We start from the raw sequence: 14846 nt of genomic DNA, 5'->3' as shown, positions 1-14846 counted from the left end.
AGGAAACAAAAAAGTTTTTCAATTGAAAACACAAGGACACTGACTTTTACAGATGTGAAACAACAATGGACGCCAAGTTTGAAGGTTCAGGTTTGAAGGTTCAGGAAATGTGGTTCTTTTTGTGCTGAGCGAGCGCTATGTCAGCTCAAGGTTTTCCATGTTGGTTGAGGAGTTGGGGCCACCCTTACTGAAGGTTTTCCATAGTGGTGAGTCCTCAGACATACCCGGCATCCAGAGAGTCTGTCGTCTGTGTTTATGGAGACGATGAAACACCATCCTGTGTTTTACCACGATTAGGTTAATTGACAAAGCAGATTTAAACTGGTTATAAGATGTAATTGCTCTAAAAAATGGTGTTAATCTAACTGGGAAGACTGGACTTGGTACAGAGTAAAATTTACTGTCCCATCCGTCTTTACTAAGTACATAGCTTATAAGCGTTTCAGTCACTGGGATGAATGCCTTCCTTTGTCCCATCCACAGCCTCTTTGTTATGAAGGAGAAAGCTTTTTAACTTTTGACTCATAAGCCAGATATAGCAGCCAGCGTTTGTCAGTTTAATGTTGAACAAGTGTCTTGGCTGCTGTCACATATTCATATATCTTTACTTTGGCAGCCCAAAAATGCTAAGATGGTAAATTTTGAAGTGAGGCAATTTAAACCGCAAGTGGCAAAGATTTACTCCGTAATAATCGGTCTCAACAGACAATCTTCGATGATCTTTGAAGCTGTCAGTCAGAGGAATTTAGTTTAAATTGATTTGAAATGCTCTCCGTTCTGTCCAGACCCTTTTCAGCTACAATTTGATCTCAAATATGACATTAATGGAGTTTGGTTCATGTCAGTGTTGAGTCGTTTTTGCTTTGTTTTCCAGAAATCTCATTGACACATAGCGAGCTAAAGGTGGTTTCTGCTGTCAGAGTAAAGGGGCTGCTGGATGCATTAATTTTACGAGCCTGTCACATTGCATTAGTCATATTTGGTACGCTAACTCTTTGTCCTATGCAAATTCTTTCTCGACAGTGTTTGAAGCATCTTGTTTTTAAGCTTTTTAATGATGTTATGTAAGCTGCTGAGTTGTTTTGGAGCAAATTAAAGCAGAACAGAATGTGGTTATTGCAGTAAAAGACATCATAAAAGCAAATTTGTGAAAAGCACTGTATGCTGCAAGGTAGCAATTATGATGAACATAAAATACTGGCACGGTGAGCACAGGACTCAGAAGAAGTTTAAAAGAGCAATACTCCACTTATAAGTCAGTTATTGGGGTAATTTGATTAGAAACCTTTTACGTAGATGAACATTTATCCGCAGTAAAAACACAAAGTATTTTACACAGTTATTCTAATGAATATTGCTCAGATTATTAGGTTATATCTTATAAGCCACATTCTTAATGCTTCAGTATAATAAGAAACATCTGATGATTATACACTATGAGATGGTTAAGCTTTTAGAAGTGTCTTAATCATAGAAAGTTGCATTAAAAAGGAAAAAACCTTGTCTAGTTGACTGTACATTATGACTACTGAGTGCCTACTCGCTGACGTTACTGACCCACGAGGCACAAATAACAAAAACGTGCACAAGCTGTACATATTTTATTGCAATTACAAGTGTCATGACAATTTTTAATACATTATTTTACAAATTTCTTATGTACAAACGCAATTTGTTGGATCTGCTGACATCAACAAACCACGAGATTTATACAGTAAATACAGTGCTTGATTTATACAAGCAAATTTTATGATACCTGCTCAAGCTATTCAAGATTTCAAAATGAATATAAAAAAAACGTTGATCTTAAAAAAAGTTCCATAAAATACTGTCAATCAGGTTTTTGTACTCGCTAACAGTTTAAGGTTTAAAAAAAAAAAACAAGACAGAGACAGAGAGAGAAGAGGAAAAGAGGAGATGTCGCCGGGTACATGAACTGTGCAGTTTTTCAAATTGGAAAAGAAAAAAAAACTGGCCAAAAAAAAAATCAAGGCTCTATTACAAGTTAATAAATCTAACTGGTTCTACAAATTGCACTTTTGAAAAATGAATGAAATTTTTAAAAAAAATCACTGGATACATTTCCTGTGTCAACTCTATATATTGTAGGGTCCCTAACTTAAAGCTACTCCCTCACATCCTAAAGGGTCACCTAAGGTTCCTGTCTCTATAATAACTTCTGAGCAATGAGCACGCCTTCATTTGTCTCATATTTTACACTGAGAATGTACACACCTCAGAAAAAGCAGGGAGCAAATGTGTAAAGTTGTCATGGAGATGAGTATTGCCCTAATGTTTGATATTGCACTTTTATCTCAATTTACCTTGACCTAGTTCTAGGTCCCCCCCCCCCAAAAAAAAGAAAAAAAAAAGAATAATAATGGCCTGTAAATAGTTTGTTTAGGGAGGCATACAGTATAGTATATGTTCCTCGGATGCTCAGTGGAAGGTGTTGGGGTTTGGACGGATCATCATGACTACTTTCTTTAATGAGTAAGCTCCTCCTCTGAACTCTGCCCAGTAGACTCCATCTTGGTAGCGGCTGCGGTAGTGTCCTCCTCTGTACCAAACTCCATTCAGATTAGAATGGGCACAAGAGTTGTACCACCAGCCTCCCTTCTGGTAATGGGCACAATTTCCTTAAAAACGTGGAAAATAAATGAGAAACAGTCAAGCTATGCTCATAAACATGGAGAAATTATTGGAGCTAATCTGCCGGAACGTCACCCAGATTTTTACCTGTATACACATCGTGGTCTCTGTCCAGTGTTGTGAACTGTTTGCCGTTGTGCCAGGTCAGCGAGTCTCCAGCATTTCCATGGTAGCGGCCTACCCTCAGCTTGTAGAAATCAGCTTCAGACTCCACCCTGAAGCTGGCATACTCCGCAAACACCTTTCTGCCAGACCAGTCCTCCAGTGTGACCAGCAGTTTGTAGTTTCCCTGGTTAGTCAGCCAGTAGATGTTCTCTAGACCCAGCCAGTACTCGCCGTCAATATTGCCAAAACCTTGCTGTGAAGTGCAGTGTTAAGAAAAAAAAACATTATCAGTACAATTAGTAAATCCCTTCTGAATGTTGTTTGAAAAGCTTTGAATGGTTAGATTGGACGGCCGGGGGATGATTCAGGGTCGTTGCTCCTGCTCTGGTTATAATTGTGAATTTTATCTCTCTTTTCTTTTTTTCTTTTTTTTTGTGGTTGTTTATCGTCAAGGAACATTATCATAAATGGACCCTTTGAGTCGAATTTATAGCTTCAGTCGGTTTTCCAGATTTCCACTGTTATGTTGTTATTGAGAATGCAGCAGGATACAGTGCATTTAGTGTGAAAGCCAACATACTTGATCCTGGCGCGCCACTATTTTCTGGCTCTGGTCATATTATAAGTTGGTTTGTGGTGTTTCAAATTGTGGAAACACTTCTTTTGATGAGTGCACAAAGGCAATTTGAGATCTTGTGTGGTTTAGAGGTCTTTTTGCAAAAAAGTTTCTTTTGTTCCTCTGAGCTAAGATTTAATCAGGAGTCACAGCCTATAAATGTTTACCTATGAACTCCATCTTCCACTGTAAGAGGTTTCCCATTCAAGAGATAGAGGAAATTAGTTCCCCTGGGTAAGTGGTAATGTTCTCCACAGCCCTCCATAGCCATTTATCTGGTAGTTCTGGTGTAATATTCAAAAAGTATTTTTCCAGAATGTCAGTAATGATAATACAACACACTAACATGACTTCCAAATGCAATCCAATAGTTTTGTATGTGTGAATTTGTCTCAGAAGACCACTGAGACAAATACCTCATTGCTGAAATTATTGAGGTATTAGGCTATGACGTATGCAGGGGCAATCAGACTATATTAGACACGTGGAAAGCTTAACAGTCACCTATTCATTGGTCACTGACATCTGGTTAGTGTCAAAACACCCTACATAAGTAACCAGCTTCCCTCCAGACCATGAAGTCCTTGATCTGGTGTGAAGTTGCCGCACCTTGTACGTCTCCCAGTTCCTGAAAAAGTTGACAGAGCCGTCCACCCTCCTCTGAATCACAGTCCAGCCGCCTGGGTCGTGCCTCTGGTCACACCACACTTGCATAAGTCGGTTGGCATTCTCTGGCTTCACCAGGTACATGCCACTGGTTGCGTGTCCGTCTTCTAGAGCCTGCAGACAGTCTCTAAACGGGCCTAGACAGAAAGATTAAAGCATAATGTGTACACAGCATGTAAAACACACTCAGTTGCAAGTCTTTGCTCAAAGGTTGAGAGTCAGAAAAAGAGAAAAACTCAGAGTGACACAAAGAGTTACTGTACTTTACCACAGGGAATCCCAGTTTTCTGCACAGGCGCTCATTTTAACAGTAGAATTGACTTTGGCTTCTACTATCACAAGGGAAATGGCTGCTGATTGCGCAGCCAAAAGAAACACTGGCATGAGGGCAAAGGGAATCCTGACTACTGAATGATGAAACAATAGCAAAAACGTTTCAGTCATGTATAACACGTTAGAGTTCCGTGTGTGTTTATATTACCAAGATGTTAATGTTATTGCAGAGGGGAAAGAAACTGCACAGAACAGCCTGAGCAGCATCAAAACTGCATTATTTTTCAGCAGCTGTATCTACCCTAATTTGAACATGTGCCTGTATTTCTTCCAAGCATAGCAAATATGGTAAAAACACTCATCTGCAAAAATGTTAAAATGTATTTAAGTTCTCAAGATTGCATGCTTGAGTGGTTTGCTAACTGGCCCGTGTTACAGTTTTTAAATGCAAAAAGAAAGACAATTATGGGCCGCACGGAGCATTGGAGTTTGAGGATGAGGTCCATCAGTGTTTTACACGAGGAAAAAAAGCAAGCATATGAAAGAAAGAAGCAAAGAACGTGTTGTTATACACATGTTTCTGGTTTCAAGAAATCACTGTGGATGATATCTGTTTCATAGTCCACTCTTAGCCACCCATTTACTCTCAGGAATGTCTGTGTTGGGCCGATACAAGCCAGAAAGTTGCCCTGCCCTGCCCTTGCTCTGTTCTGCCTGATAAAGTCTGCTTCTTCGGTGGAACATATGACCGAGTCTTGCCTGGTTCAGCTGGAACAAATGACATCATTGACTCAGGGTATCTCTTTCTGTTTGTAGTTACACCCTCCCTTTTTTGTTAGACTTCATCCTCATGTTTTCTGTTTGCCTTTCAAATCCCTGTCTTCCTCTCTTTACTTCTTCGTGGTGTGTAGCTTTCTGTTACAGTTTTGAATAACTTTTTGGGGTGTTAGTTGCATGACCGTGGGCAGGAAATTACTTGCCTCCTTTCAAAAATTCATACAAAGGCTACTGTTCACATGCAGCCTGGTGAAAAGTGGCATGCAGTGGCACGAAATGTCAACGGAAAATGCTCCCACTGGAAATGCTGGGAATAGTCCGCTGTTTTTCCACCAAAACGAAAGTCTTTTAATAAAAAGGAGTGGCGGTGTACTATTCACTGCAACTGATCCCATCAAATACCCTTCGCATCAATTCTTAAATCTGCACGCACATGTTCAAAAAGACAATGGGCTTAGGGCCAGGTATCCATTTAGGCGCACACAGTTAGCCATGCTTGTGTTTTTATGCGGGTTAAATCGTGGCAATTTGATGATATGCATCTGAAAAGGCAGAAGACAACAGCGTTTCTGTTCTCACGGCCAGCTCTCTCCTCTAGGAATGTGTGGGATAAATTTAAATTTGCTGTGACTACGAAGAATGGGTGTTAATGATTAAGAGGTTCACTCACAAACACGGTCTTTGTTTTGCGAATGCTGTTTGTCATGGCAGCTGGTTTGTTTTGGTACCAATGCATCAAATACAAATGTTTTCTGTTGGACTGTTAGACTCACCAGAGGGCTTGTCAGTGGTAGATGGACTGTGCGTACCAGTGGGCATTGTTGGAAGAACTGGTGGAAGAGACTTTTGGTCACTCTGGATTTCATTGCTGATTGGGTTGTTGATGCGTGGGATTACAGGCGGCTGGTAGGGCTTGTTAATAGGGGGTGAGGGTTGTGGTGGAGGCTGAGGCCGCGGCTGGGGCTGGGGCACGGGAACATGGCGAGGAGGAGGTCGACTCCGGCACTGCTCCTCCAACACGGCAATGAGAGCCGACTGGTTGGTGGCTAAAGAAGCCAAGTGCTGGTATTTGTGCTCGAGATCTTTGTACCGACTGGTGAGCTGTTGCATCTCAGAGGTTTGGTTGAGGATCTTGTTCTCCATCTGTGCCAGTTCTAGCGCATTGTCTCTCTTCCTGATGATCTCATGGAGCAGCTGCATGTACAGCTGAGTGACCCTGGAGTTCATGTTTCGACTCTCTTTCCTCAGAAGCTTGACCTCGTTGACGATGCCCCCATCCACCTCGACCAACTGCTGCAGGGTCTCGATCTGCCTCTTCTGCTTCTGTAGTTCCACATTAAGCAGCTCTAACTCTTGTTTGTTGACCCGGTTCTCCAGCATGGCCTCTGGCTCCTTGGAGTTGACACAGATGGCTCCAGTCACTTTTTGTTGAGGTACAATGAAAGTGTAGGAACATTTGTCCTGCTGCTGGTCAGCTGGAGCACGTTTGCTCCTTCCTGCATAGATAAAATCTCTTTCCAGACCCTCCTCGCTGCTCTCAAATTCTTGGGTACTGCCCCTGCCACGGCTGCCGTCTGAGCGACTCCCCAACGTCTGCTGGACTCCACAGGCTAGTCCATAAACTAGAAGGAGCCCTAGCAGGACCACTGAAGGGGGCTCCATGAGTTAGTGTCCAACTCTAAAGAATGCAAGTAAGAAAATGGAAAACATGGAGATGTTTAGGGGGAAACTATCAACTGTTAAGCAGAAGACACAGCTATGCTCAATCTGTTACTTCTACATTTAAAAGCACAAATAGGAATAAACCAAAACCTTATTTTGTTGCAATATCAAGAGAATCTTGATGTTAACATAGGTCTATTACCAGAAAAAGCTTGCTCATCAAGATACACTGGTTTTGTCTTCATTAACCACAAGAAACAAACAGGTACAGAAGCAGCATGCATACACATGTCAGTGTAGGCTGGGCAGAAGTTGGCAAAGATACAGTCAACTGAAAGAAAATGGCTCACTTGCCCTGCTGAGTGTCACAGATGCATTATATTCATGCGTAATCCATAAATCTGAGTGTCTCAGTGTCTTTGCTGTTCATATCACTGCTGGTGTGAGCAGACACTGTTGCTTTGCCTCTGGCTTTAAGTGTAATTTACGAAATGTGCTGAGCCTGTTTTTTTAAAATTGAAGTCCGAGCTTCAAAAGCAATACATGCACACGTGGTTTGATAGTTACTAATACACCTCATTGCCCCGAACAGTGATGTGCTGATCACTTTGGTTTATTAAGTCGCTGGTAGGAGCATGCGCTTAGCTTAATTTGTCGTTCTGGCGTCGGCTCCGCTTGAGCGACTGCCACCACTTGTCCCTTACGCACTCCAACATGCATCTGTTCCACTCTGCAGGCCTGGACATCTTAACTCATGGAAAATTTGAGACACCACCAGATGATGCTATTCAAAGCTCTGTTTAAAGTATTGAGCATGTTGCATCAGTTCTGTGTATATATAGCTCCTACCAAAACTGGGAAATTGGTTGCATTCAGACGATTAATCATAAGTCATGAAGGAAATTCATCTTAATTTGCAGACTTTAAACGCGTCTGTTTCTGCTTTGACCGCGAGACTGAAAGCTTACCCTAGCATTCAGCATGAATATGAATGAATAAAGGCAGCTAATATTATCCTCATCTTTGCTTGATTGAATCTGAGATAAAGTTCAGTTTAAAATCTCTTTAAAATCATATTTCCTGTGTGTAATTAAGCATTTCCTCAAGGGTTCAGGAGAATTAAAATATGAGCTATTCCCCTAGAATTCATTTATATTATTAGTAAAATAAGTTTTCAGAGTTTTTGAAGATCTGGAGGAATGTGCTACTGGTTGTTGAGGTAAATGTAACTCCTGCATAAGGATAACAAGGCCTGTAACTCCTTGGGCAGCATAATTGAAAGCTGCTGCATATTGGATTACAGAGGGGTCCTGTTTAACACCTCCTTGGAGTCAAAGTGGGCCGGCCTAATCATAAAGCATTACAGAGAAACCTAAATTGGCTGTGTAACGATTGCCTGCCTTCAGGACTTCCATTTGTTATTGCTTATCTTTGTGTAAAAGACCATCTACCATATAGCGGTGAGCACAAAATTGGGAAGAGAGCAGAAATGTTTTTGTCTTGTTAATCCGGGCGTGTAGCCAGCACATTAGATTGGAGACTTGGAGAAGAGAAATGCAGCACTGTCCAAGATCATGACCCTTGGCACATTTGACTCTTCTGGCTTTATCTGTCTAGAATCAAATGTGTAAACACTTTCTTCCTGGGGGAAAAAAAAGTAATAGAAATGATCTTCTGCACAGTTCATGCTAGTCTTATGTAACCTGTGTTTTTGATGTCATCGTTTACTCAGCCAGAACATTTTCTTTTTAAATTACAGTACAAAAGAGCACAAGGTCTCAGAGGTACTTTGGTAATACAATACTTTAAAGCACTCGTCACCTATGCAAAAAAATAAAAATAAAAAAAATAAGTGCACAGTTTCTTCTTTAGATAAAGCACGAAACTCTTCTGTCTTTCAGAAAAGCTAATCCATCTGACAAAGCCCGGCTCAGTGAGGGCATCTCTGCTATTACTGATTGACGCCGAAATTGTAGTGTCAAAATATTTTTCACACTATGCAAAGAGATTCTTCTAATCAAGTCTGACAAATATAGTCTTAAAGTCTTACAGATCAAACCCTGAAGAAGTGACTAATAATAGCTTACAAGTAAGCCCGCGGCATGATAATAGAGCAGCTCAGGGCCTGTCCTGCAATGTGCTGATGACTGTATTTGTCCACGGCTCCTGCGGTTTCTCCCCCCCGGAACATGAGCTCTGTCTCAGAGAAATGCCGTGTGATTTGCCCCTGCTGTGGAGGACTCCCATTTTGGACGTAGTTAGCCTGGAATCTCCTGCTCTAGGCTTCTCTACACTTCAAAGCTGAGGGGAAAATGTTTGCAGCTTGCTGTGAAACGTGTGTTCGCAAGTGTGATGCAGTCTGTGCATGTCTATGAATGTTTTTCCCCCTGTTAATGTGTTTCTAATAACAACACTTGCTGGCGTTCAGTATCCTGGGGACAATAGCCAGTCTCATCTGCCCCAGCAGAGGCAGCATGTTATTACCTTATCCATAGTCTGCCAGGGGGATCAGCGGAAAAGCCTTTACCTCCTTATTTCCTGTTAAAACCCCGTGGACTTTATAGTCCTAAGATCAGTCCACCTAAACAAACTGCTACTGACCACCAAACGCTGCAATTATTGAGTGGTCCTTAAAAGTGCCATATCCATACATACTCTGCTCTAGGCCTGAAGGCATATGATCGAATGAAATGAGTGAGCCTTCTTGTTGCAGTATGATTGGCAGCTCCTCTTAGGTAATTTTTTCGAGTCTGCTTCACACCAACATGTTTTGGTTTCACTGTTTTCAGGTGGTAAGTCTGTGTTTACACGACTCCTCTTTCTGGATTTTGCTCCGTGTTAAATTAAGTGTGATGGGTGGGTGAAGGGGGCGAGGTCACTGTGTCTCTGACCAGCGCCATGGTCATGCTCAGCACATATTAATTAGAAGGTGGGCTGCCTTGCTCCGGCTGGTCCGTGCCTCTCACCCCAGCCCCTCTCATTTCAGACTGAGCATGGCATTCCAAACATTCTTCGTCACCTCATTAGAGCGAGCCGCCATACTCACACCGAGAGTCAGTGGCAGTGGCGGAACCGAGAGCGCCGGACCCTGTAGATGGAGGACCACTACTACGCCCCCACCCCCCGCCCCTCGTCATCTACCTGTAAGATGCTCCATAGCTGCTGACCCACTTCATTCATTGTCCTACTTTCTGTGTGAATGCATCACAATCACACCATCATCACCCTCAACAGGAGATCACAACACGGCTACACAGCATCTCATTTGCCAGTTGCCAAAAAAGAAGCGGACACTTTGCCGCGTGGCTTTGTGCTGCATGTTCAAATTAGCGCCACCGCTGCTGAGAACTGGCAGTCTCCTGCATGACACCCAATAAGTGTTGGATCAGAGTCAAATTCAATCTGCTCATGGTAATCTGCACTATTGCTTTACCTTGAGGCGAACCTCATTCTTTCCTCAAGCATGTAATCCTTATGAGCGTGTAACATGTCATTTGAGGCATGATTAACCCCAGTTACCAGCTTGGTAACTGGGGTTATTTTTGTAATTTCCACTGTCTATTGAAAAGCGGAGATAAAGTTGTTTTTTTTTGAATGTAGGTTTTGTTCCACTCAATGCTCTTTTTTTTCCTCTCTTGTGATTTCAGACGGGGAGGCAGGGGGTCTTGGGAATTGTTTCGATAAGTTCCAGCATTCTACCTCAAAGCCCCCTTATCCAAACACCACCCTGGCAACAGAAACAAAGACTAGATTCAACCGCCTGCTTCCCTGTCCTCTTGAGTCCAGGGGAACATCCTGAAGCTGCAGTGTGCTTAACATAGTAAAGTTGTCCCTTTTTTTCTCCCCCCTCTTTATAAATGAGCAGTTATTTATAGATAATAAAAAGAAGTCTTGTGTCCGGCACCATCATAAAGAGCTCTTCATACATATAACACGTACAGGGCATGTCCCTTCATTTTAAACTTTAAGAGCTCTGTGTTTTGAAAACACAGAGTTTTTTTTTTCCTAATGAGTAATAAAGAGGCACTTCACTATAGAGGCTCACTCACCAGCATCCCCCTGTGCTGAATTAACCTCCCCTTGGCCAAATCTGTCATAGTCAGCATCAGTCCAGTTAGTCACCATAAAGCATAATTACCTTTTGGCTACAAGCAGTGAGTCAGATGACGGATGCTGCATGATGACTGCTGAATTCAGGATTAGGCAGAAATCATTAAACCAAGTACAGAAGTCTGACTTCAGCCTGCTGTTGCAAAGTGAGCTTAACCACACTACTAGAACTAGTTATTGAGACCGAGTCTACTCACAACTCGCTACCTCAAGATACTAAAAACGAGTAAAGTCATTTTTGAATGAATGCAACACCCTGTTGAAATAAACCAGATCATAAGGTAACTGCAGATTCATGACAAGGTTACATCATGCTTACGAGATAATTGCACTATACTGGTGAGGCTCCTTCAGTTCCTTTGCCCTCCTGCCAGACTTGTCTGAAGTTTCTTATGGTTGAACGTCATCCCAAGGGTGAAACCTGCACCCCCGCGTAGTCCTCTCTGCGCTCTGGCTGTCTATAGTTACTCAGCCTTTTCTCACCTTAGTCCACTCCACCGGTGAAAAGGTGGCGTTTCAAAGCCTATTGTTGTAATTGTTAAAAAAAGAAACTGTCAGTAGCCAAACAGAACGTCAAGTTGAAACGAATCTTCAAACATTAAGGAGATTGCTCCCAGATCCACTTTAACAAAAAAAAAAAAGTTGTGAAGAGAAAAAAGGGACAGCTGGTAACGTCAGCCAGGTGGCAGAGGTAGTTTCCTGATCAACAGTGAGAGTCTGAGGCAGGTTGTGTGCTGCCCGCGGCCCGTTAGGAGAGGACTGTCACTTTCCTGTGGGCTGAATCCATCACTTCTGTCTCACAGCTCTAAGAGGCTGTCTCTCTCCACTGCACCTCTCTCTCTCTCACCCACCCGCTCTCTCTCTCTCTCTCTCTCTCTCTCTCTCTCTCTCTCTCTCTCCTCTGTGCTTTTAAATGATGAAAAATCTTGTAGTAGTTTCAGTAGTCAGAGCCCCGCACCCCCACCCTCCACACACACACACACTTAAATGAACACATTCTTTTTTTAAAGCAAAAGCCTTCTGTCTTCTACCCCTCCCCCCATGGCACAGAAGAGATTCACAATCACGCACAACACAAGCTACACACTCACACACACTCTACTCAGATTTCCAACCCCTGCCCCCTGGCTACTGGTTCACCACCACCACTACTACCACCACTATTTCTGGCTTGGATTGCACGGTTCTCCTGGTGTTGGACAGCAGGGACGTCAGACTGATCACATCCTAACTGTGCGTGAATGAGCGCCCGTCCTGAGAAACAGCCTGACGGATGGGAAGCAGATCCAGGTGTTTGACTAAAGCCAGGTCTGCTTCACATCGTGGACATGACGTGTTTGAAGCAGGCTGGATTCCTGCATTGTGATGCTGCTCAGAGATAGTAAAAATGAATTAACTTCAGGAGTGTATCAATCATACGGGGCTGAACAAGACGACATGAAAAACACGATGATGTGCGTGTGGAGAGCGCTGCCAGCAATCTACAAATTCCTCAATTGGTCTCATGTGGCTGGTTGTCTGTTGTTCTTGTGTTGTCTTCCTGTTTTGCATTTTGCCCTGCCAGTAATGTAGGATTCCTGTCTCTACTAAGATTTTTGCCATTTCATAATTTTCTATTCAAAGCAAGGACGTATCATAGAAACACATACAATGCCATAACAACAGAGGAATTTATCCCTCTCTTGCTGCTCTTAATCTAATTTCTTCTTCTTCTTAAAACTGTAGTCAGCTGTTTAAATTGTTTCAAACCAGCTTGTATTACAAAGACTTGCTAACTGTTAATCTGGCCAATATTCAGTTTTTTAGCATTAGATAATGTGACAGTGAGGTGATCACATCCTATCTAATGACAGGTCAGCAGCAGTCAGCAAAGCCAAAACTGACTTATAGTGATTTATGACTCACAAATTGCTGCATCTCTAAACTTGCAGATGGGCTTCATTGTCAATCATCTTCTTTTAACTGGCTTCGAGCCTTTTTTATACCTTAGTGAATAAAAAGATGGTATCACTACTCTAAGTATTCATTTTGTCATGCTTTGAATAATTAAATAGTATATGTGCAAACATCATTGTGTTTTTCTGACTCTGTGTTGTCTAAAGTTGTCAGTTCTGCTGCTGGGTTTGTTTTATGGGATATCTCATTCTCCCTTCTGGAACATAAACCTTAAATATGTTGCAGATGGCGACTACCTTTTATGCGCGTTAACGAACCTGTAAAAGTGTTGGGATGCATATAAAAAGGAAAGAATGGGGAAGAAATTCATGAAGTTTCTGCAACATAGCTTTAATTTGAGAGTTAAGTAGCAGAAGCAGCAGACATCTCCATTATTGGACATGTCCAAATCCACTCATGCTAAATAAAGGGGCCACAAGTGGTGTTCAAGTTAATAGCTGAGGTCTTACAGTTAAATGACCCCCCCCCTCCCCTTTTTTTTGTTCTTAACTATGTATGCAGCTGTTCCAGTAATTGTGTATTCTAAAATCAGCATTTTCCATTGTGTTATTTGGTTATATAAGTTCCTTTTAAGCCTGCAGATTGAATACACCTCTGAAATCAAGGCTGTTGTACGGTTTTCATTCTCTCCGAGGAATAGGCCAATCATAAAAAAGTCATACCTCAGTTTTCGGAAATGTTTCAGTGCACTATTAAATAACTTCTAGCAAGAAAGGAAAAAAGCTATGCACATCAGGCACTGTTGAACCTTGCTCATGTTTCATGCATTTTTGCAGTTAATAAAAAGAAATTACTGCAAACGGCTGCGTGCTGAAAGTACAATGAGAAACAGAGAAAGAAATCAAGCAAAAGACAACAAATATTTGAATATGTGTAATGGTTAACCTCATCACCACAATAAGCAGCATGGTACTGTTGATATATTCGCTTCACATTCTTCTGTCGGTTTCTTTGCACAGATCACGTGTGGTTCAGTGTTTACAGGCTGACAGATGTTGATTTCAGTTTCTTCCTAAAGTGAATAGAACAGTCTAAATGTTCCTCCTGAGGACACAGTGGGAATGTAAAACTGCGTTTGTGGAGCAAAGTTGCTGGCAAAAGATACTGGACCAGCAACATCCTGGATTAAGGCAGACTGATGGAGTAGTCACTCATTTGACAAAATAATCCCTTAAAGGGATTTGTGATCAAAGAAACTGTGATTCCACTTAGATCTCATGGATCACATGTTACACTGGCATTTTTTCTAATGCCCTCCTTGTTTTCTTCCCTGTCTTATATGACAGCTGCAGCTGAATGTGGTCAGCACATGAATGACAGTGCTTTCAGCGTTTTTGCCTGACTCATTGTTGAATCTCATCCAAAACCACCGTGTTGGTGCAGTGATTAGGTCTCTTTCCATCTCTAATCTCTAGCAGGTGGGAGGAACACTGAAGTCAGTGGGAAAATGTTGCACCCATGCTGAAATGGTGACCAATCAATGCATTTTAAAGCTGCTACCACATGGGAGAGAGTGTGGAAAGGATCTTCAGTTTGGAAATGTTTCACAGATGGCCTCCTATGTTGGTGAATGAGTTAATAATTTGAGAGCCTGGTGTAAAAGTAAAATAGGAGGCAGCCTTCAGCTTTCAGTGGAACAAACTCCCAGGCTGCATTTGGGAGACAGACACACTGTCTGCTTTTAAATTAAGCTCAAAGCTTTCCTTTTTGACAAAGCCCCTCCCAGAGCCTGGTTGAGCTGGAGGTTTCTTTCTGCTAAAAGGGAGTTTTTCCTTCCCACTGTCGCCAATTGCTGCTGTATTATTACAGTATCTCTACTTTACAATATAAAGCTCCTTGAGGTGACTGCTGTTGTGATGTGCTATATAAATAACATTGAATTGAAGTGAAATGAACTGCTGTATAGAACATTTTGGATCTGTTTAAGATAAAAAATGTAGCGTCTTCTTCTCTTTGACATATTCCTGCAGCAACTCTGAACACATGTCCACACACATAAGAGGAAATAGAAAGAAACAGCTAAAAACAG

General features: G+C 42.0%; 1 protein-coding gene across 1 annotated transcript; it reads right to left on the bottom strand.

Moving 5' to 3' along the window:
* Positions 1-1586: 1586 nt before the first annotated feature.
* angptl2b (angiopoietin-like 2b) lies at positions 1587-11663 on the bottom strand. The gene is made up of 5 exons (XM_004544156.5): positions 11181-11663; positions 5863-6767; positions 3983-4176; positions 2740-3010; positions 1587-2639 (listed from the first exon to the last, which is right to left on the bottom strand). The coding sequence occupies exons 2-5, from the start codon at positions 6749-6751 to the stop codon at positions 2440-2442; spliced, it is 1554 nt and encodes a 517-aa protein (XP_004544213.1). The 5' UTR covers positions 6752-6767; positions 11181-11663; the 3' UTR covers positions 1587-2439.
* Between the last annotated feature and the right edge of the window lie 3183 nt (positions 11664-14846).

This window comes from Maylandia zebra, linkage group LG12, assembly GCF_041146795.1.
Source record: "Maylandia zebra isolate NMK-2024a linkage group LG12, Mzebra_GT3a, whole genome shotgun sequence".
In the NCBI taxonomy this organism is placed as follows: Eukaryota; Metazoa; Chordata; class Actinopteri; order Cichliformes; family Cichlidae; genus Maylandia; species Maylandia zebra.
The sequence above is the reverse complement of the archived record's forward strand: the minus strand, read 5'-3'. Positions and strand labels throughout refer to the sequence as shown.

Bases quoted from the DNA above. Each gene is read 5' to 3' on its own strand.
- angptl2b (XM_004544156.5), bottom strand. From the start codon at position 6,751: ATGGAGCCCCCTTCAGTGGTCCTGCTAGGGCTCCTTCTAGTTTATGGA. The intron at 3,011-3,982 runs GTGCGGCAACTT...TGCACTTCACAG, and splicing joins GGAACTGGGAGACGTACAAG to CAAGGTTTTGGCAATATTGA. The intron at 2,640-2,739 runs GTAAAAATCTGG...CACGTTTTTAAG, and splicing joins AGACCACGATGTGTATACAG to GAAATTGTGCCCATTACCAG.